This window comes from Mobula birostris, chromosome 9, assembly GCF_030028105.1.
Source record: "Mobula birostris isolate sMobBir1 chromosome 9, sMobBir1.hap1, whole genome shotgun sequence".
Lineage (NCBI taxonomy): Eukaryota > Metazoa > Chordata > Chondrichthyes > Myliobatiformes > Myliobatidae > Mobula > Mobula birostris.
In genome coordinates, this window is record NC_092378.1 from 30,563,408 (window position 1) to 30,587,557 (window position 24,150).

The 24,150-nt window shown below is 40.1% G+C and overlaps 1 protein-coding gene across 4 annotated transcripts in view; it reads right to left on the reverse strand.

Annotated features, from left to right (window-relative positions):
• The window catches only part of itfg2 (integrin alpha FG-GAP repeat containing 2), an 82,026-nt gene extending 58,874 nt beyond the window's left edge, over positions 1–23,152 (reverse strand). For 2 of the 4 annotated variants that reach the window (XM_072267715.1, XM_072267714.1), the window contains exons 1-6: positions 22,958–23,152; positions 19,046–19,141; positions 15,651–15,692; positions 14,386–14,560; positions 6,821–6,951; positions 4,680–4,828 (exon numbers count right to left, since the gene is read on the reverse strand). In XM_072267715.1, coding sequence (XP_072123816.1) covers positions 4,680–4,828; positions 6,821–6,951; positions 14,386–14,560; positions 15,651–15,692; positions 19,046–19,141; positions 22,958–23,053 — 689 coding nt within the window. In that variant the 5' untranslated portion in view covers positions 23,054–23,152. Of the gene's footprint in view, positions 1–4,679; positions 4,829–6,820; positions 6,952–14,385; positions 14,561–15,650; positions 15,693–19,045; positions 19,142–22,725; positions 22,920–22,941 lie in introns of those variants that run through there. The other 2 variants (XM_072267716.1, XM_072267718.1) reach the window with 2 other exon arrangements.
• Between the last annotated feature and the right edge of the window lie 998 nt (positions 23,153–24,150).

Here is a 24,150-nt window from a genome sequence, read left to right on the forward strand (position 1 = left end):
CAATTTGATACTTTTGAGACCCAAGCTAAAACTATGTCTCCAACAGTCTCACAAGTGTACAAAGAAGACACCCAATGACAAAGAAAATGTAAAGCCTTTCTGGGTGAATCCACAACACCTGATGTTGGCTTGTCAGCCAGAGAAAAATTCTCAGCTACTGTTATTTTTTGGTCGTGATGGATAGATTATTTGCAGAAATTGATTGCAGATTTGCATCATATAATGACCTTAACAACACATTTGGCATCCTAAACAATATCCCTTCTCTCTCTGTACAAGATCTGCGCAGGAGAGCATCTGATCTCTAAAGCAGATATTCAGCTGACCTGGAGTTAGACTTTGTGGAGGAGATCGTCCATTTCAGGGAATTTGTAAGTGGCAAAGGTATTTCATCCGTAACAGAACTTTTATGCTTCCTCAGAGAAAAAAAACTTGCAGGTTATCTTCCCAAATGTAAGCATTGCTTTGAGGCTTTACCTGACTCTCCCTGTCACAAATGCAAGTGGTGAGCGATCTTTCTCCAAGCTCAAGCTAGTGAAGAATAGGCTCAGATACACAATGGGACAGGACAGGCTGAATTATCTTACTCTGGTGTCACTTGAAAGTGATCTTCTTCGGAAACTGGATTTTAGTGATCTGATCAAGGACCTTGCTGCGAAGAAATCCCGAAGAACTAGGCCTTAATTTTGAAAAACAAGCATCTGACTTTGTAAATATCTAGGCTTGTGTCAGTACTGTTCCTGTTTTTGTGGCAATAGGCTAAAAGTTGACTGTTTACAAATCTACTAAGTAATAAGTAGTCTTTACTCTGCAAGCCACACAGCACAGTAATAGGTTAGTATGTGCTAGACCTCATTTTTCAAAAAGATTGTCAAGTTTCCTAGTTTGCCATAGTGCCATCTCTCTTGGCCTTTTTGTCTCTAATTTCCATTTTACTTTCTCAGAACACATGGTTGAGAAAAATACCTGGATAAAAATGCTCTGGCATTGTTTGAGAAATAAGGCCTATGGTATGTGCAGCAATAGCTAAATAAAAATTTAAGATTGGGTACATCATACTTCGTCTCCCTCATAACTTTACTAAGCCAAATAAGCCTAGGTCAGTTTTTGAGTGCTTTAGATGCTGTCCTTCAAACTATGAATTTGAATTATTTTCTGTCCTCCGCCTCAAGGCTTATAAGTTAGACCAGTACAACCTTTGCCCTTGTTCTTGCCTTTTTTTGCTTGGTACAGCAGGATTTTACGATGTCGACAGGGGCCCATCAGGGCCTCCAGCCGAGGGGCCCTGGCCCCACTAAATCCAGCCCTGCCACCAGCCCAAATGGATAACATAATACTGTATAACCACATGTCTCATGTCCCAATTAAGCAGTATATTGTCCCAAAAAAAACAAAGGGAATCCCAGCTATTTTTGTGATTTGCTTTTTGTTCTTTAAGAGTTGTCCCAAATAACCAGCTGCCCCAATTAACTGCTAGCCTAATTAACTGGAATCCACAGTATTCTTTTTTATTCATTGAATTCAGATTGTCTTTACAATTTGTTTTTATCTCCAATGCTATTTCAAACAACAATGTAAAGTTGTTAAGAAGATTCATTTAGAAGCATAAGACGACCTAGTCTGTGGAATGAAGATGAAATAAGATTATTTTCTGTCAAAATGTAAACAGCCTCATCACAATACCACACTTTAAAGCTACGAATGTCTTATAGGCTGCAGCAAAGACTTACCAGAACAACTCCAGGTTTAGAATAGAAACGCTAGGGATATTTTCCTTTATCTGAGGGGAGGGGAGGAAGAAACATAAGGCAATAGGTGAAACTGAGAGAGGGGAAGGGTGAAGTAAAGAGCGGGGAAGTTGAATGGTGAAAGAGACACAGGGCTGGAGAAGGGGAAATTTAAGAAGAGAGAACAGAAGGCCATGGAAGAAAGAAAAAGGGGGAGGAGCACCAGAGGGAGGTGATGGGCAGGCAAGGAGATAAGGTGAGAGAGGGAACTTCCGGTAATGCCCCCCCTTCTCTAGTCCCCATCCCCTCTTCCCTCCAGTATGTATTAGGGTGGAGCTAACTCAAGGCTGGCTTGAGATTCTCAAGTTGAACATTAATTTGAGCCACATTCCAAAGAATTCTCATGGCTAGTATCAGAAATACAGTCTCTCAATGTCAGGCTTGGTGACTGAATTTGGAAGAGTATTTTACTGCTAAGTGAGAAAGGATACTTGCACTTCTCTACATAGTAATCAGAAACCAAAATTTTAGCTTGAATACTGGTCCACCACATTTATATAAGGATGAGAAGTTTTATCACTAGAGTACTTGCTCTAGTTTCCACCTGCTGAGAGATCTGGAGTAGGACTCAAAAGCAACCCTTGTGACTTAGAGGTGGAGTGTCATTAATAAATCCAAGGATTGTTTCAGTAGCAAGACCGATGCACAAAATGCACAATTGCCTTTTAAGGAGTGCAACACAAAAAAAAATGACAGAGGAGTTTTTGTTTTGTCTGTTGTTCCACATTTCCAGAAACTACAGTTTATTGTGTCTCCATTTTAAGGACAGCAGCCTGGTATGGAAAATTGTAATTGCATTGCTATTTCACTATTTTATAATTCTACATCAGCTTTCCCTTCCAACATATTTCTCAACACCAAGACCATTCCTGCAGCTCACAAGAACAGATGTTGATTTTGAGGGACTTTGCAAGGAAAGCCTACACAGTAGTAACAACACCTAACAGACGGCCCAAGATCATCTCACACAGAGTTGCTTATTTAAGTAAAAATATTTTGTTTCTCATAGAAGGGCAAATCCTTGGGACATACACTCACTGGCCACTTTACTAGGTACCTAATAAAATAGTCATTGAATGTATGTTTGTGGTCTTCTGCTGCTGTAGCCCATCTACTTCAAGATTTAATGTGTTGTGCATTCAGAGATGCTCTTCTACACACCACTGTTGTAATGTGTGGTTATTTTAGTTACTGTCGTCTTCCTTTCAGCTTGAGACAGTTTAGCCATTCCCTGACCTCTCTCATAAACAAGGCATTTTTGCCCACAGAACTGCCACACACTGGATGTTTTTTTTTGTTTTTCGCACCATTCTCTGTAAGCTCTAGAGACTGTTGTGCCTGAAAATCACAGGAGATCGGCAGTTTCTGCGATATTCAAACCAGCCCATCTGGCACCTACAAGCATTCCACAGTCAAAGTCACTTAGATCACATTTTTAGCAACACACACACACACACACACACACACAAAATGCTGGAGGAACTCAGCAGGCCAGGCAGCATCTACGGCCGAAACCCGAAACATCAAGCGTGCTTTTCTTCCATAGATGCTGCTTGCCCTGCTGAGTTCCTCTAGCACTTTGTGCGTATTGCTCTGATTTCCAGCATCCACAGATTTTCTCTTATTTTAGATCACATTTCTTCCCCATTCTGACGTTTGGTCTGAACAACTGAACCTCTCGACCATGTCTGCATGCTTTTATGCACTGAGTTGCTGCCATATGATCAGCTGATTGGATATTTGCATTAACGAGCACCTAATAAAGTGGCCATTAAGTGTACCTTGCCACATTTACCTTCCAAGATCATGAACTTCAAATAAAATCAGCTAGTTTCATAATACATAGCAACTTGCTGACTACTTCCTCAGGACGAGGCAAATTTCAGAAGCAATGATCATTCTGTCAGAGTCTTCAGCAATTCTCAAAGTCTCATTGATTAAAAAGAAAAGAAGAAAAATAAGTAAAAATATGTGGAAAGCTCTTGAATAAATAAGTAAATCAAATCAAAAAGTCTTAAGATAAATCAGAATAAACCTAGGCAAATGAATTCAACATGAGGAAATCACTGCTCCCAGCTGTGACTTATCAAATTCATACAAAGAAGCAATCAAAATAGAAAGAAGTAAACCCATACTTAATTTTCATGAACATTAAGTGTGACTTTTATAAATTCTCTGGTACTATTGTCCTGTAGGAAATATTTTAAAGTGTGCACCATGCACAATACCATAACTTGAACATCAGAAACAATCGGAAAATATTAATTTATCTTATGTTACCTAATGTTTGTCACCCTCCAAGACGTCACAACTTTGACATGGTTTGGAGGCTTGTGTGCCTCAAAGACCCAGACAGCTATGCTGGCTGGAGTCAGGGCTTTATGCTTTGGCTCTGGGTAGGGTCACTCATGCCAAATAGATCAAAGAGTAGAGGCCAGATTAAGAGTGGTCTACAGATCCTCCAGGTTCAGGGGTTCAGCTCAAGGCTAACAACTTAACTGGTAAAACAAAACTGTTACAGAAACAGCAATGAAGAATCCTTCTACATCTGAGTGTGACGGTATTCCTGAGTCTCCACCCGGGACTTGCATGACTGCCAGTAAACCAAGAGGAAGGTACTGACACAATGAAGGAAGCCATGAACGCTGGTGAGATGGAGGACCTTCATTGCTGCCCTAAACACGAGCGGTGTAACAGGCAAAAGAAGAAGAATGTTTAACATATTTGTGATGTACTGCGCTACTGTGAAAAGTAAATTTTCATGGCATTTATACTCTGTTTATGCATTTAAAATTTGAACCTAACTCTTCCAGTTTGAGGAATAGGTAAAAGGTATCAACTTGTACATCAAATTTATTATTTTGCCAGTCCATATATCTTTTGCAACTTTACCTGTTAGATGCTCCAGATGGATTTCTTTTTGGTGCTTTCTCTTGATCCATTTTCCAGGTGCAAAGTAGAACAGCATATGCACATCCTGGCTGTGAGACCATCAGCTCCGGGGACCCATCAGGTCCTGGATTTACGGTAAGGCTGTCTACCTGTCATATAACCATATAACAATTACAGCACAGAAACAGGCCATCTCAGGCCTTCTAGTCCGTGCCGAACTCTTACTCTCACCTAGTCCCACCGACCTGCACTCAGCCCATAACTCTCCATTCCTTTCCTGTCCATATAGCTATCCAATTTAACTTTAAATGACAACATCGAACCTGCCTCAACCACTTCTGCTGGAAGCTCGTTCCACACAGCTACCACTCTCTGAGTAAAGAAGTTCCCCCTCATGTTACCCCTAAACTTTTGCCCTTTAACTCTCAACTCATATCCTCTTGTTTGAATCTCCGCCAGTCTCAATGGAAAAAGCCTATCCACGTCAACTCTATCTATCCCCCTCATAATTTTAAATACCTCTATCAAGTACCCCCTCAACCTTCTATGCTCCAAAGAATAAAGATCCAACTTGTTCAACCTTTCTCTGTAACTTAGGAGATGAAACCCAGGTAACATTCTAGTAAATCTTCCCTGTACTCTCTCTATTTTGTTGACATCTTTCCTATAATTCAGTGACCAGAACTGTACACAATACTCCAAATTTGGCCTTATCAATCCCTTGTAGAATTTCAACATTACATCCCAACTCCTATACTCAATGCTCTGATTTATAAAGGCCAGCATACCAAAAGCTTTCTTCACTACCCTATCCACATGAGATTCCACCTTCAGGGAACTATGCACCATTATTCCTAGATCCCTCTGTTTTACTGCGTTCTTCAATGCCCTACCATTTACCATGTATGTCCTATTTTGATTAGTCCTACTAAAATATGGCACCTCACATTTATCAGCATTAAACTCCATCTGCCATCTTTCAGCCCACTCTTCTAACTGGCCTAAATATCTCTGCAAGCTTTGAAAACCTACTTCATTGTCCACAACTCCACCTACCTTAGTAATCTGCATACTTACTCATCCAATTTACCACCCCATCATCCAGATCATTAATATATATGACAAACAACATTGGACCCAGTACAGATCCCTGAGGCACACCACTGGTCACCGGCTTCCAATCTGACAAACAGTTATCCACCACTACTCTCTGGCATCTCCCATCCAGCCACTGCTGAATCCATTTTACTACTTCAATATTAATACCTAACGATTGAACCTTCCTAACTAACCTTCCGTGTGGAACCTTGTCAAAGGCCTTACTGAAGTCCATATAGACAACATCCACCGCTTTACCCTCAACTTTCCTAGTAACCTCTCCAAAACATTCAATAAGATTTGTCAAACATGACTTTCCACGCACAAATCCATGTTGACTATTCCTAATCAGACCTTGTCTATCCAGATAATTATATATACCATCTCTAAGAATACTTTCCATCAATTTACCCACCACTGATGTCAAACTCACAGGCCGATAATTGCTAGGTTTACTCTTAGAACCCTTTTTAAACAATGGAACAACAGAATGCAAATTATCTTGGTAACATAAAACCACTTTCCAAAGTCCCCACTACACCTCATTGGCATCTACTGCTAGGGAAAATAAATTGTAAGGAAATTTCACAGACCACCCAAGATTAGGAATCAGTGAACTAAAAAGTCTCAGCTGGCATGCATCTTTTTCATGGTTCCCTCTCTGTACCTTTATTGTCCATCACTATTGTACTCAGAACTTCTGTTGTCTCTTCTGCATAATCCTTCTTCTCTTGCCCATGCTTGAATATGCTTTCAATTCCCCAGGCGTCATACTCTGAAATTCTTCCCCCCCCAGCCCACCCATGCACTCCTACAATGTATTGCCTACTGTGTGCAAATTGGCCATCTTATTGTTACAAAAGAACACTTTAATTTGTCATAGTGTTTTAGGATGGCCTAGGCTTCTGAAATTGTTTATCTTCCTTAAAACTCGCTTACTTGACTAAACTTTAAGTTACATCTCTTAACAGGCAGTTTAGCATTTTTTCTTAAATTAGAGCTGTCAACACCCTTAAAATATTCTTTTGCACCTTATGACATACCTGTCCTTCCAGTAGCCACTTTTTCAGCAGTACCAAGTGTCCAGAGCTATCAATCAAAGAGTCTTCCCAACGAAATGCTCTCACTACACGGTCAGTGTAACCTACCACCATTTCACACTTTCCATCTCCATCTGCATGAAGAAACAATTAATTTAATTTAGTTTTGAGAATCTTTAACTGCCAACCTTTAAATGCTGCCATTTTAAATTCACTGCACTGTATGATGGCACTGATAAAGTGGCAACTGTTTGCGTGCAATCATCAAACATCCCCATTTTGGACTACAACAGCTGAAATCCACAGGCACAGCCACGGCTACGGGTATTTCAGTAAGCAGCATCGCCCTAACACGTGTTTTAAAAATCTATCAATACACAAAATCAGTGGAGCAGAGACAGCAGACTCAGGTCATGAGTGCAGTTCCCCTTCAAGAAAACAGAAGTGGGGATATTGCACTGGGCAACAGATACAATTGAAATGCAGAAGTTTTAGACACCCCACTCCTAACTAACCTGCTTGCAAATGTATAGTCACTGGAAAATAAAATTGAAGACCTCAGAGCAACATTGCTGTACCAGAGGGACATCACGGACTGCCGTGTAATTTACAGAAACATGGCTCACACCCGTCATTTTGGATGCAGTGCTGCAGCCTGATGCTTTCACCATTCACCGTAAAGACAGGTCAGCTTAGTCTTTTAAAAGTCAAGGAGGTGGGTATGCTTTATGATTAATTAATGGTGGTGCACAGACATAGCAGTTCTGTCTCAGTCCTGCTCACACAATCTGGAATATCTAGCAGTCAAACATTGTCCTTTTTATCTGCCAAGGGAGTTTTCCGCCATCATCCTGGTAGTGGTATATATTCCACCTCAGGCTAGTGTCAAGCTGGTACTGGAGGAGCTGAGCACTGTGATCAGTACTCACAACACAGCATATCCTGATGCCTGAAAGGGGTTTCAACCAGTCCAGCTTGAAGTAGTCTTGGAACAGCTACCACCAACATATCACCTGTAAAACTAAAGGAGCTAACACACTTGACTACTGTTAGAACACCATCAAGGTTGCTCACTATGCTATCCCACACCCACACTTTGTGAAGTCCAATCATCTGGCTGTACTTCTACTCCCAGCATATAGGCAGAGACTAAAGACTGCAGTACCAGTGGTGAAGACCGAGGAGGTATGGTCAAGGGAGGCAGAGGAGCACTTACAGGAGTGATTTGAGTTGGTGGACTGAACAATATTCAGGGAGTCATCTTTCAATCTGAATGAATACACTACAGTTGTCATCAACTTCATCAAGACCTGTGAGGATGAGTGTGTCTTCAAGAGCATAACAGACATACCCAAACAAAACACCAGGAGATTCGTCATCTGCTGAGGACTAGATCTGTGGCATTCAAGACAGTGATCTAGAACTGTACAAAAAATCCAGGTACACCATCCAGAAGACAGTGTCAAATCATCTTTCAAGAAGAGGGAGTAACTTCACAAGAGGTCCAGCACTGACAGTGGATCTGGTAGGCTCCGAGAACGTGCCAACTAACTAGCGGGAATGTTCAAGGACATCTTCACTCTCTCACTGCGCAGAGAGAGGTTCCCATCTGCTTCAAAAGGGCAACAATCATACCAGTGCCCAAGAAGAGCAGGGTGAGCTGCCTCAAACAACTATCACCCAGTGGCACTCACATCTCCTGTAATGAAGTGCTTTGAGAAGTTAGTCATGGCTGGAATCAATTGTTGCCTAAGCAAGGATCTGTAACCACTGCAATTTATCTATCACCAAAGTAGATCTACAGCCAATGTAATCTCTCTGCCTCTCCACTTGGCCTTGAATTACCTGGACAATTGTACTACCTTCATCAAGCTGCTGTTAATGACTACAGCTCAGGCTCTCAACCCAATCATGACCTCATCTCTAAACAACAAACTCTAAAACCTGGGCTTCTGCACCTCCCTCTGCAACGAGGACCTTGGCTTCCTCAATGGGAGACCACAGTCTATATAGGTCAGAAATAATACTTCCTCCACTCTGACAATCAACACTGGCACACCTCAATAAAGTCTGCTTAGCCCACTGTTGTACTCTCTCTGTACAAACAATTGTGTGGGAAGGCACAGCTCAAATGTCATCTATAAATTGCCAACAGCACAACTATTGTTGGCAGAATTTCAGATGGCAATGAAGAGGCCTACAGAAACAAGACAGATCAGCAGGTTGCATGCTGCCTCAGCAACAATCTCACACTCAACGTCAGTAAGTCCAAGGAATTGCTTGTAGACTTCAGGAAGGAGAAGTCAAGGGAACACACACCAGTCCTCATCGAGGGATCAGCAGTGAAAAGGATGAGCAGTTTCAAGTTCCTGGATGTTAACATCTCTTAAGATCTACCCTGGGTCCAACGTATTGATGCAATTACAAAGAAGGCACAACAGCAGCTATATTGCATTAGGGGTTTGAGGAGACTTGGTATGCCACTAAAGACATTCACAATTTCTACGAATGCCCCATGGTGAGTACCTAACTGGTTGCATCACCAACTGGTGTGGAGGGGCCACTACACAAGATTGGAAAAAGCTGCAGAGAATTATAAACTGAGCCAACTCCATCATTGACACTAGTCTCCCTACCATCGAGGCCATTTTCAAAAGGCGATACCTCAAAAAGGTGCCATTCATCATCAAGAACCTCCATGATCAAAGTTATGGGGGTTCTTCTCATTGCTACCATCAAGTAAGAGGTATAGGAGCCTAAAGACACACACTCAACGGCTCCGAAAAAGCTTCTTCCCCTTGGTCATCAGATTCCTGAATGGGCAATGAATCCATGAACACTAGCTCACGATTTTTTCCTTTTTTCTCTCTACTTATATAATTTAATTTTTTTATACATACTTTTTGTAATTTATAGTTTTTTATTATGTATGGCAATGTACTGCAATTAGCAGTCACATTATTGTAGTCCAAACTAGCGACTACAAAGACAGGCTTACAATCACTCTATCCATCCTCCTGTGGCACAATTATTTCTGACCACAAGCAGAACAAAAGGAACTCAGCACATCAACCAGCAACAGAGGAGGCATGAGGTCACGATCCTGTATCAGGACAGAGTATACAGAGAAGATAGATAGAGCAAAGAGTTGAGAGGGAGAGTGAGACAGAGGCTGGTAGATAATAAAGTATGGTTAGTTGGAGATCATGGACAGATCGACCCAGGTAAATGAGACGGAGAATGAATTTAGGGACAAAGGATGGTGCGTAATAGATGGAAACAGATCAAACTAGAAACATCAAAACTGATCATTTACTGTTAGCCAGACCTAAAATTGTTAGGGTTAATTTGACATTATAAAGTAAATGTAACCATTCTCCACTAATTGCAGTTGGTCGGAGTAATAATCCTCTTTCTTTATGACCACATCTGCCATTCATTAAAGGCCTGCTCAGATATAAAGTTGAAGCTTGGACTCCTTTTAGAATTTTTCTACTGATTTAACTTTTGTTTGTTTCTCCATCTCCTCACCACCACTACCCTTCACACATGCACTGACTGACTGTCTGTCTGTCTCTCTCTCTCCCTCCCTCCCTCCTAGCTGGAGTCTAATAGCTAGGTTCCACCACACACCAAAACATGACAGAGAAATCATCTTGCATCTAAATCAAGAGACTTTACTGCTGTTCAGTCACGTCTTATTTACTAAAATTTGGAGAGCTAATAGTATTTATAATAGTTTGATTACTCTGGTATGCTATTTAAATTGGCCTTGATAAGTATACACACTTTCTTTGTTATTTGCTATGAGAAAATATTGCTACAATTCATTAAACAATAAAATGAAATTGATTAGCTAACACAGTGATGTTAACAAAAAGACTGACTACTACTATAATTGCTTTTTGTGTTTCACTTCATTTAAAAGATCTTCTACATAACAACAGTTCAACCTCAAAGTGCTTCACAGAGATGTTTCCATTCTTGATTAAAAGAAATAACAGTGCAAATGAAATGTACCCAAGAAAAATGTGCAGCACCACATTTGCAAATATTAAGTTATACAGTGATTATCAAATTTCCTCATAAGCTAATTACAATATATGTCTAAAACAGCCTTCAGCATTTAATGGAGCTTTATCTAGAATGGTGTTTTTAGAAGTCCCAAAAACAAAACCATCTTCACTTTGTGATATATTTCCCCATGTAAGGTCACACCTTGTCAGTTTTAGCATGCTACTCTAATTATCTATGCAAGACCTTGAAGCTGTTGAGACCTAGCTTCAAAGCTGTGAAGAAGCAACAATCCTCCTGCACGTGGACCTCGCTACTAATTCATAAATAGAAGAAGCAATGATGGGAAGAAGTGGAATGTTCCCATAGGGGTCAAATGGACCTAGACTGGTTGGTTAAGAACACCACCCCCAGAACATGTCCTTATGCCAGATTTGTACTCTGATTCTAATGCCAGAAGCTCCTGGCAAGACGCTGGCAAAAAACCCTGCAAGAAATAACACTACATGAACAGATGGGCTAACTAGATGCATGCAAGCTTAGAATACCTAGTGAAACAATACCTAGATTTAAAAAAAGTTACTCATTATATAGTTAATACAATTTTAATTACTCAATTGGATTATTCTCATATGTACTGTTTGTACCAAGGTGAAAACTTAACTTGCATACTTTCATACAGGTTAATTCAAAGGTTAATTTTATTGTGAAAGTATGCATGTATAACACAACTCTGATAATTGTCTTCCCCAGATAGCCATGAAATACACCAAGGCTCCCCCCGCGCAAAAAAGAAAAAGAAACTAAACTCGCAGATCGCAAAATTCCCCACCCCAAAAAAAGTGACAATAACAACAAATCTCTACACCCTCCCGCAGGAAAAAAACAGAGGCAATAACAATTCTCGACCCCCTCACTCGCAGAAAAAAAATACAGCGACAACAGCAACAAATCCCTAACCCCTCCGCAGCAGATAAAAAAAGCGATAATAGCAACACATCCCCACCCTCTCCCCACAAAAAAACAGCAATAACAATCCCTGACCCCTCACTTGCAAAACCAACAGTGACAGTTGCATCAAAAACCCTTGAATCCCCTCCCCCCACACACACAAAGAACCAACAGATTACCCACCCGCCAATCTACTACAAGAAAGAAAAAGCTGAAAAACTGAATATAAACTGCAGTCCAAACATAAATCTCAGAATATCAGACTTCATTGCATTCATCACAACATTGCTCATTACAACAGTGCATTAAGACCGTACAAAGTAAAACAATAACAAAATGCAAAATAAAGTGTTATAGTTACAGAGAAAGTGCAGTGCAGGCAGACAATAAGGTGCAAGGTAGATCGTGAGGCTAAGACTCCATTTTATCAAAGTAGGGAACTGTTCAATCGTCTCACAACAGCAGGATTGAAGCTGTCCTTGAGCCTGGCAGTATGTGCCTGCAGGTTTTTGTACCTTCTGGCTGATGGAAGAGGGTAGAAGATAAAATGCCCAAAGTGAGTAGCATCTTTGATTATGCTGGCTGTTTTACAGAGGTAACAAGAACTGAAGAAGGAGTTCATGGAATGAAGGCTGTTGATGTGCAGAGCTGTGTCCACAGCCCTCTGCAGTGTTTTGTGATCACATGTAGAGGAGTTGTCATACCAAGCCATGATGTGTCTGGATAGGATACTTCCTGTGGTGCATCAATAAAAATTGGTGAGGATCAGAGGGGCCATGCCAAACTTCTTTAGCCTCCTAAAGAGGTAGAGGTACTGGTGAGCTTTCTTGGCTGTGGTGTCAATATGATTGGACAGGCTACTGGTGGTGTTCACTCCGAGGAACTTGAAGCTTTGATCCCTCTTGAACTCAGCATTATTAATGTAAACAGGAACATGTGCACCACCCCACATTCCTGAAGTCAATGAGCAACCCTTTGGTCTTGCTGACAATGTCACCATGCACCCTGGATCATCGTCATCATGGTGGTATCATCTGCAGACTTGTAAATGGAGTTAGGACAGAATCTAGCTACACAGTTGTAAGAATAAAGGGAATAGAGTAGGGGGCTGAGAGCACAGTCTTGAGAGACATCAGTTTTAAAGACAATAGACACTGTAAATGTGATCAGTGGTAGTATGCGCTTTATCTGTCCATCACAGCTGAAGCCCTCCACACTGTTGAGAACATTTACAAAGAGCGCTGTCGCAGGAAAGCAGCATCCATCATCGAGGACCCCCACCATCCAGGCCACACTCTCTTCTTACTGCTGTCATCAGAAAGGTGGTACATGAACCTCAAGTCCCACACCACCAGGTTTGGGAACAGTTATTACTCTTCAACCATCTGGCTCTTGAACCAGAGGGGATAACTTTACTCATCACAACACTGAACTGATTCCACAACCTATGCATTCACTTTTAAGCACTCTACAATTTTTTTCCTTTTTTTTTGCATTTGCACAGTCTGTTTTCCTTTTGCACATTGTTATTTGTCTCTATTGTGTACAGTATTTCATTAACTCTGTTGTGTTTCTTTGTATTTACTATGATTGTCTGCAAGAAAATGAAACTCGGGGTCATATATGGTGATATACAAGTACTTTGATAATAAATTTACTTTGAACTTTCAATCATGTCGGCGGTGCTGCTGTCCACCCTTACTGACTGCAGTCTGTTAAAGTCAAAGATCCAGTTGCAAAGGGATGTGTTGATTCCCAAGTCAAGAAGTTTGAAAAATGCAGAGTGAATGTTCTAAAGATGGTACTTTGTCCTAGGGCTAGTATTCTGTACACTACATGGAAATGGCCTTCTCAATACTTGCAGTGTACGAATTCCTAATATATTGTTATAATTCTTACTATTTGCATGTAAAAAAAGGACATGCCTGACTCCCTTTTTCTGCCAAATGATATAAATTTTACTCATGAATTGTTTTAGTTTATTTCTTTAGGGAATCATTTGTTACTGATTACCAGGCAGTTTCCACTTTATCCAAGAAGAGTCATAGCCACTTACTAATATTTATAAACTCAGATCAGTAATTACTTATTTTCTTATTACACTGGCATTGATACAATAATTTTCTTAATGAAATTTCCCATCTTCCAGTAGTAATGTCATACCAATAATATGTAATTAGTATTTTGCACAATGCTTTTCAAAGTTTTTCTACCTTAGCTGTGTTTTTGCCTCTAGATAAGTACATGAATGATACCTCTAAAAATACATTAAGTGTATGATTGTTTGGCAGCTTTCTTCATTAGACTCACAAAGACTACTGTACCTCAGAAATCTGAAGAATATATGATCCAAAGAAAGTCAATACAAAAGTAAAATATGAAAATAAGCATAGTATCGGGACAGACACCATTTTGTCCTAGGGATAATTTGAGACCCACAGTTTTTAAAATTATAGCAGATATGAAACTTTTATGTCTATTTTATGTTGTGAATATTCTCATCTACTCACTGCTCCTTTCATTCAAGCACAATTTACATCAAATTTAAGCTCCTTCATCTCACTGATTTCATTTCAACAAAACAATGAATTCCTTCAACTCACCGATATCACTAATGAGCATCACTTTGGTGTTAGCAGGGATGTGTTGCGCATAAAATGCTTTCTGTTCATCACTAAATAGGCAGTCATGGTGGCTAGAAGAGTCTGACTTGGTTGATATGCCGCTGAGGTCAAAAATGTGGAACCAACCCTCGGCACCCACAGCTACAACAAAATTCTGGAAGAGTAAAACATAAGAAATACAAAAAATAAGAAAAAGTACAAGCACAATGGTTAACTATCCTGTTAATAGATGTGATCTAACTGGTTTTATAAATTAACAATACAGCCATTTTTGTTTCCTACCATTGGTCAATGTTTTTTTATGAAAAGAAAATGTTAGTAAAATCAAAAATCTCTCTTGCTAATTAAGTTGCCAACATAGCCCTTCAAGACACACTGCCTTAATTAATTTCCCTGACAATTCTTCTGAAGCTTATCTTAGCTACTCAAGGGGAGCCTAACAATGAAAATATTTTTCAAAAATATATTACTGGTCACATAAATTATAACATCTCATTCCAGAAATATGGAAGGGAAAGGATTTGGTAGCATCTGCTTCTAAACCCAAAATGTAGCTGCTATTACAATATCTCTCTGCTACTTGTATTTAATATAATTATAAAATATCTTTTAAGTTGAAGTGGCCAGATTCTTTATGAGCAAGTGGATAAAGGTTACAATAGCAAGACCAAAATACAAAGTTAGGGTTAAGATAAATCAGCTCTTAATCTACAGAACAGTGAAGCAAGCTTGCAAGGCTTAATGGCCTGATCCTGCTTCTAATTTCTATGTTCACAAATCAAACTAGTTGAAAGTAAACTATTTTCTGATTTGATTGTTCAATTTTCTTATAGCCACTCATTGTTCATTGATGGTAAATGGCAAAGAAATTTATTAATATTGACTCATTTCCTGAATGAATGTAAATTTAGGTAGAAAACTTAGCATCCCATTTTTAGTACAATGTAATATATGATTGGTTATAGCTTTTATTTTTGATATTTGTTCTCTGAAAATCACCTTGGAGAGAAATGAATATTCTGTTGAAAATACGTCAACTTTAATTATTAATTCTGTTTCACCAAAGATGATATATTACATGATATAATTTCAGTATTTCCACTTACCTCAAGTTCATGAATTCTCAATTTGCGTATAGAAAAAAATCCCCAAATAGCTTAATTTCTAAATCACCATGGATCTGAAAATTACACCTTTCTCACATAAATTATTCTTCAGTTTAGAAGTTCAAGCAAATGAGATACCTTTCCTTTGTTGCAGATGTCTCCTACGCCAACACAAGTTACCTAGAAAGAAACACAAGTTAACTTACTATACGAAGCTACACTAATATCAATTCAGAATTTTATTTACTCAGCATTTCAAAATTTTATTAAATCTACACTGCCAAATGTAGAATATCTAAAATGGCAGCTCTAGTAACTTATGCAAAAACTTTGCATCATTCCTTGAACAAGATTTTTAAAAATGCAAATCTAATCTGATAAGTACCAAAGAAAACCAAAAGCACATAATCTAGTACCTTTGTCCCATCCGCCACAAGCGGGACTTCTCGGTGGTCAAATATTTCCGGTCAAGATAGCAATAGTGAACGATTGCTCGGGCAACATCTTCCAGATAATCAAACATTTCAACTTTTCTACGTCTCTTACGTATTCTTCTCATCTTAATTTTGTTTTTGAAACTGTTGGAGCCTATGACTTAGTCTGTAGTTTGATCGAATGAGCGAGAGCTCTGCTGTCCCCGAGAAAACTCCAGGAGAGAAATGCGAGCATGAGCTACCACAAGCTGAAGCTCAGAGACCAGATGATGGGCCATAATTGACTACATTTCTCATGGATTAAAGTGTTGAAGTACATTGAAACCTCGAGGCAAGTGTAGAGGAGAGCGAGCGGTTCTCGGAGGGGCCACTGGCTCGATTCACTCCCCTCAGAAAGGCTGCTGGTTCAATTTGCTTCGCTGCCATTGGATTCCGATGGTCTCGGAGACGTTATCAAAATTCTGAAATGTATGGATTGGACTATAGTTCATATTGGTCTTTTTCAGTTCTATGTTTTTCTGTGTTCTCGCCTATTCTCTCTTGCTACGGACTGGTGGGCTGAGGCTTTGGGTGATCCGTTAGCTTTTGTGCGAGGGAGGGGTTTAGGGTGTCTGGCGCTTGTGAGTTATTTCATTTTCTTTTTGTACAGGAGATTGAGGTCCTTCTTTCAACTACTTCTATGGTTTTCTGTATTCTATGGCTCTCCGGAGAAGGGACAAATCTCAGAGTTGTTTTCTGCATGCACACTGCATGATAATAAAATGAACCTTCGAACTTTTTTAAATTCCGATTCCCGTTACCATTCCGACATGTCGACCCATGGCTTCCTCGTGTCACGATGAGAACTTCATCAGCGTGAAGAAGCAACACCTTATACTCCATTCTGGGAACCCTCCAACCCGATGGCATGAATAGTGATTTCTCTTTCCGGTGAACAAAATTCACCCCCCACTCCCCATCCTCTATTCTCCAATCTGACCTCTCCCTTTTTCTCACGTTACTTACCCCTGGGTCCCCTCTTCCTTCCCTCTCTCCTACAGTCCACTCTCCTCTCCGATTCTTTCTTCTTCAGCTCTTGACCTTCCCACCCACCTGGCTTCATCTATCACCTTCCAACTAGCATCTTTCCCTTCCACTCACCCTTTTATTCTAGCATCTTCCCCCTTCCTTCTCAGTCCTGAGGAAGAGTCTCGACCTGAAACGTCGACTCTTTTCCGTAGATGCTGCCTGACCCACTGAGTTCCTCCAGCATTTTGTGTGTGTTGTTTTGGATTTCTAGCATCTGCAGACTTTCCCATGATTGTGATTTAGCACAGATTTGTTTCTTTTTATTGCTATTTCGAACAAGTTTGGGTATTTAATATCATACATTCAATAATGAAAGGTTTGTTGATTGAACTTGAAATCGAAACATTTGTTAACTCTAAATCTAAAATCTAAAATATTAAAACCAAAGTATTCTATAGATAAAAGTAATTCTGGATGGCACTCTGGTTAAATACATTCATTCTGTATCAGAAAGAAGATTCTTCTAACACAGCTCTAATTGCATTTGAAAGACATAATTATAATAATGATTTCATCCTAAAACTTCGGTGGAAAAGAAAAATAAGGGGAAAACTACCAGTTAAGAAAAATTGCCATTCACAAAAAACTCCAACACCGTCTTAACCAATTAAGTGCATGATTTTGTGCCTAATACTACCAATAATAAAATATAGAATTTTTGGTGCAAGTACCTCATGTATCCCACCTCTGTCACTCTATAACTAATATTGTCAACATGTTTCTCTGCAAAATACTCAACCACAATGATCAGATTGATGTTAATAATACCGAAGACTCAAAATGAATGCTATTTCTCCTGCAAATATTAGCCATACAACTCTCAGCCAAATAAACTTTAAGTAGATTGACCCATGATGGGATCCTAGTTAGTATACCCAAAGTAATTTCAACAGGTTCTCCCTCAAAATTAAATGGCCAAGAAAGCCAAAAGAAATCGCATATTTTTTAATCCCATTTTCATCATTAACAATTTTTAAAAGTACAAGACATCTAATAAAAGAGATCACCCTCAAAAAGGAAGGTGGTATCTGTAAGATGAATGCCCTTCAGAGATATTCTCCGGTTGAGTGGTACCGAGATCACAACCTCTTACTTAATGTCAGCAAGACCAAGGAGATGATTATTGACTTCAGGAGGAGGAAACCAGAGATTCATGCGCCAGTCCTTATCGGGGGAATCAAAGGTGCAGAGCTTCAGCAATCTTAAATTCCTCGGTGTTATCATTTCAGAGGATCTGTCCTGGGTCCAGCATGTAAGTGCCATTATGAAGAAAGCACTGTAGCGCCTCTACTTTATTAGAAGTTTGCAAAGATTCAACATGACATCTAAAACTTTGACAAACTTCTATAGATGTGTGGTGGATGCTATCTTGACTGGTTGCATCACAGCCTGGTATGGAAATATCAATGCTCTTGCATGGAGAAGCCTACAAAATGTACGGGATATAGTGCGATCCATCATGAGTAAAGCCCTCCCCACTACTGAGCACATCTTCACAGAGCACTCTTGCAGGAAAGCAGCATCCATCATCAGGGGCCTTCACCTCTCAGGTCATGCTCTCTTCTCGCAGCTGCCATCAGTAAGAAGGTACAAGAGCCCCAGGACTCACACCACCATGTCCAGGGACAGTTACTACCCCTCAACCATCAGACTCTTAAACCATAACTCGTTCCACCACTGAACTGTTCCCATATCTAAGGACTCATTTTCAAGGATACTTCATCTCCTATCCTTGATATTTATCTCCTATTTATCTATTATTATTATTTTTTCTCTTTCTTTTTGTATTTGAAGTTTTCTGTTCTTTTGCACATCAGTTGTTGTCCATCTTATTGGGTACGATCTTTCATCGGGGGGGGGGAATCATGTTACAGAGTCAGAAAAACACTTGGATTGACTCTTCCCCATTTCAAAGTTCTACTTTTCTTGATTTGTTTCAGCATTTCAGTGAGAACAAGAAGAAATGGTAAAAATGAGTCAACTAGCTTCAGTAATACAGGGAAAAAATGAGTATCAAATGTTAATCCATACCATTCCAATGCAAGATCTAGTAGTCCATGGCTTGCAGTCATCGTTCTTGTATACATATAGTTTTCCACTGGTATCCCCAACTACAAGTTCATTCAACTGTAACAGAATGAGAGGAAAATAAAGGAAATCAATGCAAGTTTTATGAGAAATTATTGTTACTCCTAGGTTTAGACGACTTTTATATCTAGAGAAGCTGATTGATTATGCTGGTGAGTTTGCCTAAAGGCAACTTCAATACTGAGTTTTAATTTTGAACTCTGCATTTGCTGTGGCTCTTAATTCAGAAAATTCCTGTAAAAAGATGGGTTTTGGCTTGCTGTTGGTACACTTCCTCCGTGTACAAAGATTTTAACCTTTCAGTGGTACAAAATGAACAGAGATGAATCTAATTTGGAATTTATATATTGTTCCTTTAAATACAGAGGATATAATTTAGAATCAGTGATAAAGTACAAATTTGTCTGAATGGATAGCTTGCCAGTAGTAGAAAGCCTGGTGCCAGTGCTTTCCAATCATTTCCTTATTATAACCCCATTTAAGGCAACATATTTTGCAACCAGTACTGGAACAAAAGCCTTCTCAGAGAATAGAATGGATTCAACTTTATTCACAGATGGTGGAGAGGTTTGAAATTTCAGCATTTCAGGATAGTGATAGTCATAGTCATGCTTTATTGATCCCAGGGGAAATTGGTTTTCCTTACAGTTGCACCATAAATAATTAAATAGTAATAAAACCATAAATAGTTAAATAGTAATATGTAAATTATGCCAGGAAATAAGTCCAGAACTAGCTTATTGGCTCAGGGTGTCTGACCCTCCAAGGGAGAAGTTGTAAAATTTGATGGCCACAGGCAGGAATGACTTCCTATGACGCTCTGTGTTGCATCTCGGAGGAATGAGTCTCTGGCTGAATGTACTCCTGTGCCCAACCAGTACATTATGTAGTGGATGGGAGACATTGTCCAAGATGGCATGCAACTTGGACAGCATCCTCTTTTCAGACACCACCGTCAGAGAGTCCAGTTCCATCCCCACAACATCACTGGCCTTACAGATGAGTTTGTTGATTCTGTTGGTGTCTGCTACCCTCAGTCTGCTGCCCCAGCACACAACAGCAAACATGATAGCACTGGCCACCACAGACTCGTAGAACATCCTCAGCATCGTCTGGCAGATGTTGAAGGACCTCAGTCTCCTCAGGAAATAGAGACGGCTCTGACCCTTCTTGTAGACAGCCTCAGTGTTCTTAGACCAGTCCAGTTTGTCAATTCGTATCCCCAGGTATTTGTAATCCTCCACCGTGTCCACACTGACCCCCTGGATGGAAACAGGGGTCACCGGTACCTTAGCTCTCCTCAGGTCTACCACCAGCTCCTTAGTCTTTTTCACATTAAGCTGCAGATAATTCTGCTCACACTATGTGACAAAGTTTCCTACCTTAGCCCTGTACTCAGCCTCATCTCCCTTGCTGATGCATCCAACTATGGCAGTCATCAGAAAACTTCTGAAGATGACAAGACTCTGTGCAGTAGTTGAAGTCCGAGGTGTAAATGGTGAAGAGAAAGGGAGACAAGACAGTCCCCTGTGGAGCCCCAGTGCTGTTGATCACTCTGTCGGACACACAGTGTTGCAAGCACACGTACTGTGGTCTGCCAGTCAGGTAATGAAGAATCCATGACACCAGGAAAGCATCCACCTGCATCGCTGTCAGCTTCTCCCCCAGCAGAGCAGGGCGGATGGTGTTGAACGCACTGGAGAAGTCAAAAAACACGACCCTCACAGTGCTTCCAGGACGTATACTGTATATGTTTCTCTAACATTAAATGTACCTTTGAAACCTTTGAGGTACTGGAGGAAGAATGCACATCATTCAAGAGGATAAGGTGAAAGAAGTTAGCAAAGAATGGAATTAGTGGCTTTAAATTCGCCATGAATAGGAACCCCATTGGACAGATTCAAGCTGTGCGAAAATGGGACCTACATTTGGAAGGCTGTAATTTGTTCAATCATATTAATGAGTAAAAAGGAAAACTACCAGTCACTGGCAGGGTTACTGAAAAAGCCCAATGTATCACAGGCACTTATTTTCCCCAGTGGAGGGAGTTCCAGGCTGTCACTGTAACAGTGAAAACGTACCTCAGCAGAAACAAAAATTGCTCTGGGCTCTGGGAAAGAATAGGATAGACAGGATTACTGTAGAGTATTTTCAAAGAATCAGCAGAAATATAACTACGTGAGAGCTGGGGCTCTGTGCAGTGCACTGCCACATTTCTGATCAATCAGAAAACTGGAGCAATTATAGCCCCTATAAATAGGAGTCCCATTTTTGTGCATTTGCTTTAAATACCTGTTGCTGGTATTGTTTCTGTAAGATGGCGAGGAATGCACCCTGGAACTGATACAGGTCCCATTACAAAAACGGTGCAATTTGCCAACATCGCTACTATTACAAACCATCACTACTAAAATTGCCCTAATTGGAGATTAATTATCCTAATTAATTACCTGCTGTTGGTACAGTTCCTGAAAATCAGAGGCCCTGCCAGCAGTTAATGAAGTTCAATAAATGGGACTCTGCCTAAATACTGTTCTACAGTATTAACATTATTGATCCAGACACATTGGTATACTGCCTATTAATAAGGCCAATCAACCTCTACTGTAAATAGGAGATCTGCTTGTTATTAATAAAGCTCCTATAAATCAAAAGGTTCACCAAACTCTCACTACTACCATTTCCTTAATGAGGACTTAATCAGACCATGGTACAGTTCCTGGAAATGTTAAGAAATCCTGGCCAGACACTGGAACAGTTTCTGCAAGTATCAACTTGTCCTATTAATACATCTTGCATGGCACTGGTATATTTCTGTAGCTATTAACAGGTCCTTACCCGAGACTGATACTAATCTTGGAAATATTAATAGGTGTGGAATGGCACTGGTTCAAGTTATGTAACTAACTCCGGGGCTTGGCATGACATGGATATTATTCCAATAAAGAACTCAAGTTCTTCAACACTCATACCTAACCTACCACTGGTGTAGTTCTTGTAAATATTAAGGGCACTATCTGACATTGATACTGTTCTTGTAAATGTTAAGAAACCTAGTCCAACTCTGGTAAAGTTTGGTAAAAAGGACCTGGGTCTGGTACTGTTCCTGTAAATATTAAGGAATGCCCTATGATATCAGTAGTTTTTGTAAATATTGAGTCCTAGCCTAACAGTAGGATTGCTCCTGTAAATATTAAATGGTCTGAACTGACAGAAATAAATCCAGTAAATACTAGAGTTGGGATTTGACACTTTTACAGCTCCCCCTAATGTTAAAGGGTACAGCCAGGAACTGCTAGTGCATCTATAAATTTTTGAGGACCAGCCTGACATTGGGACTGTTACTGCTAGAAGTATCATACAAAATTGATATTGCTCCTGTAAATATTAACTTGTTATTTTTGACACAGCTTTACTTCCTGTAAATATTAAGGTACTGTGTTCAGGCATTGATACAGATAATATCAAGGATGCTGTTCTGACATTCATCTTCTGTAAGTACAGTAGAAGTAATCCCAGCCCAACACCAGCCATTTCCAAGTAATAAGCGGTATACTCAGCATCAGTATCGTTGCTGTAAGCATCAGAAAACTCTGGCCTGACAGTAATATATTTTCTGTAACCTTTAAGGGATCCAGCCTCACGTAGGTATAGACCCTTCAGGGGTCCACGGAACCCTCGGTAAATGGTAGGGGTCCACAGCATGAAAAAAGTTGTGAACCCCCGTCTGGGGTTTAAATATTATGGGGAGGCAGCGTCTGATACTGGTCCAGTTCCCGTCGTAATGCGGTGATGATTCCAGGGCTGTGTCGCTGGTTATGACGAGTATCCAGATCTACCTCTCAAATGATTTACCCCGTCGTTGTCTGTGTCTCCCAGGCAGATGGCCTGTGTGAACAGGTTTCCAGTGAAGTCCAGCGCCACTCTCTCGACGTAGCTGACGGACCTCATTGCTTGGCATACAGCCTGCTGCGTTACTCTAGCAGGTTCTACTCCCTGTAACGGCACCAGCTGCAACTTACGGCCACCGCCATGGCTGCAGCGCGACAGCGCCAGTATTTACAGCACTATGAATTACGGCAAGCACCGGGGCCAATGGGAAGGTTGATGAGGTTTTCGACGATAAGGTATGCTGCAGAACTGGTTTGAGGAATAGTCCTGAGTGCAGTCATTTATATCTTAGTACGCCTAGTTTTGGAGAGAGTTATGTTAATGTGGGTAGAAAACGCTGCATGGCCAATGCCTTAAACTGGATGCCGGGAAAATTGTGGAATAAGTGGCTCGTAGCTGGAAGTTTTTTTGGGAGAATGAATAACAGATTTTTGAAAAGACAGGTGACCCATGTAGGCTGGAGTTAGCAGCTTTTTTATATATATGCCATGGGCCCCTACCATTAACCGAGAGGTCCGTAGACCTCAGGAGATTAAGGATGCAATTATAGAAGAAATTATTTGCTTACCGAAAATGGCTCAACACAAATAACCTCATTTGTTTGGCAGTTAGAACATAGAAAAGCACAGCTACAGTTGGGCTGCCACTGAAGACCCCAGGAGAATAATAAGCTCAAACTGTTTCTTGTAACCATGATTGGATAAATGAAATTATATTAATTAAGTGAAAAGAAGGAAGGGGAAATATAGTACAAGATCTACCAAATTTCTGAAATCTGACCATTAAACTTTTTACTCAATGCTGCAGGACATCCAAAAACAAAAGGCAAATTCTCAAACAACACTTGATCTATCAATTCCACGCCAGTTTTCAGAGTAATCCCAACCTTTCTTTGTATTCCTTCCCCCCCCCCCAACCCCCCGGAGACAGACAGACACACACACACACGCACTCATTGATTTTCTTGAAATTCTATTACAATCAATTAAGAATCAAGATTAAGTTTAATATCACTGGCATATGTCGTGTAATTTCTTTGCTGCAACAGTACAATGTAATACATAATAAAAAACTGAATTACAGTAAGAATAGATAAGTAGTTCAAAAATGAAAATACAAACGGAGTGAGGTAGTGTTCATGGGTTCAATGTCCATCA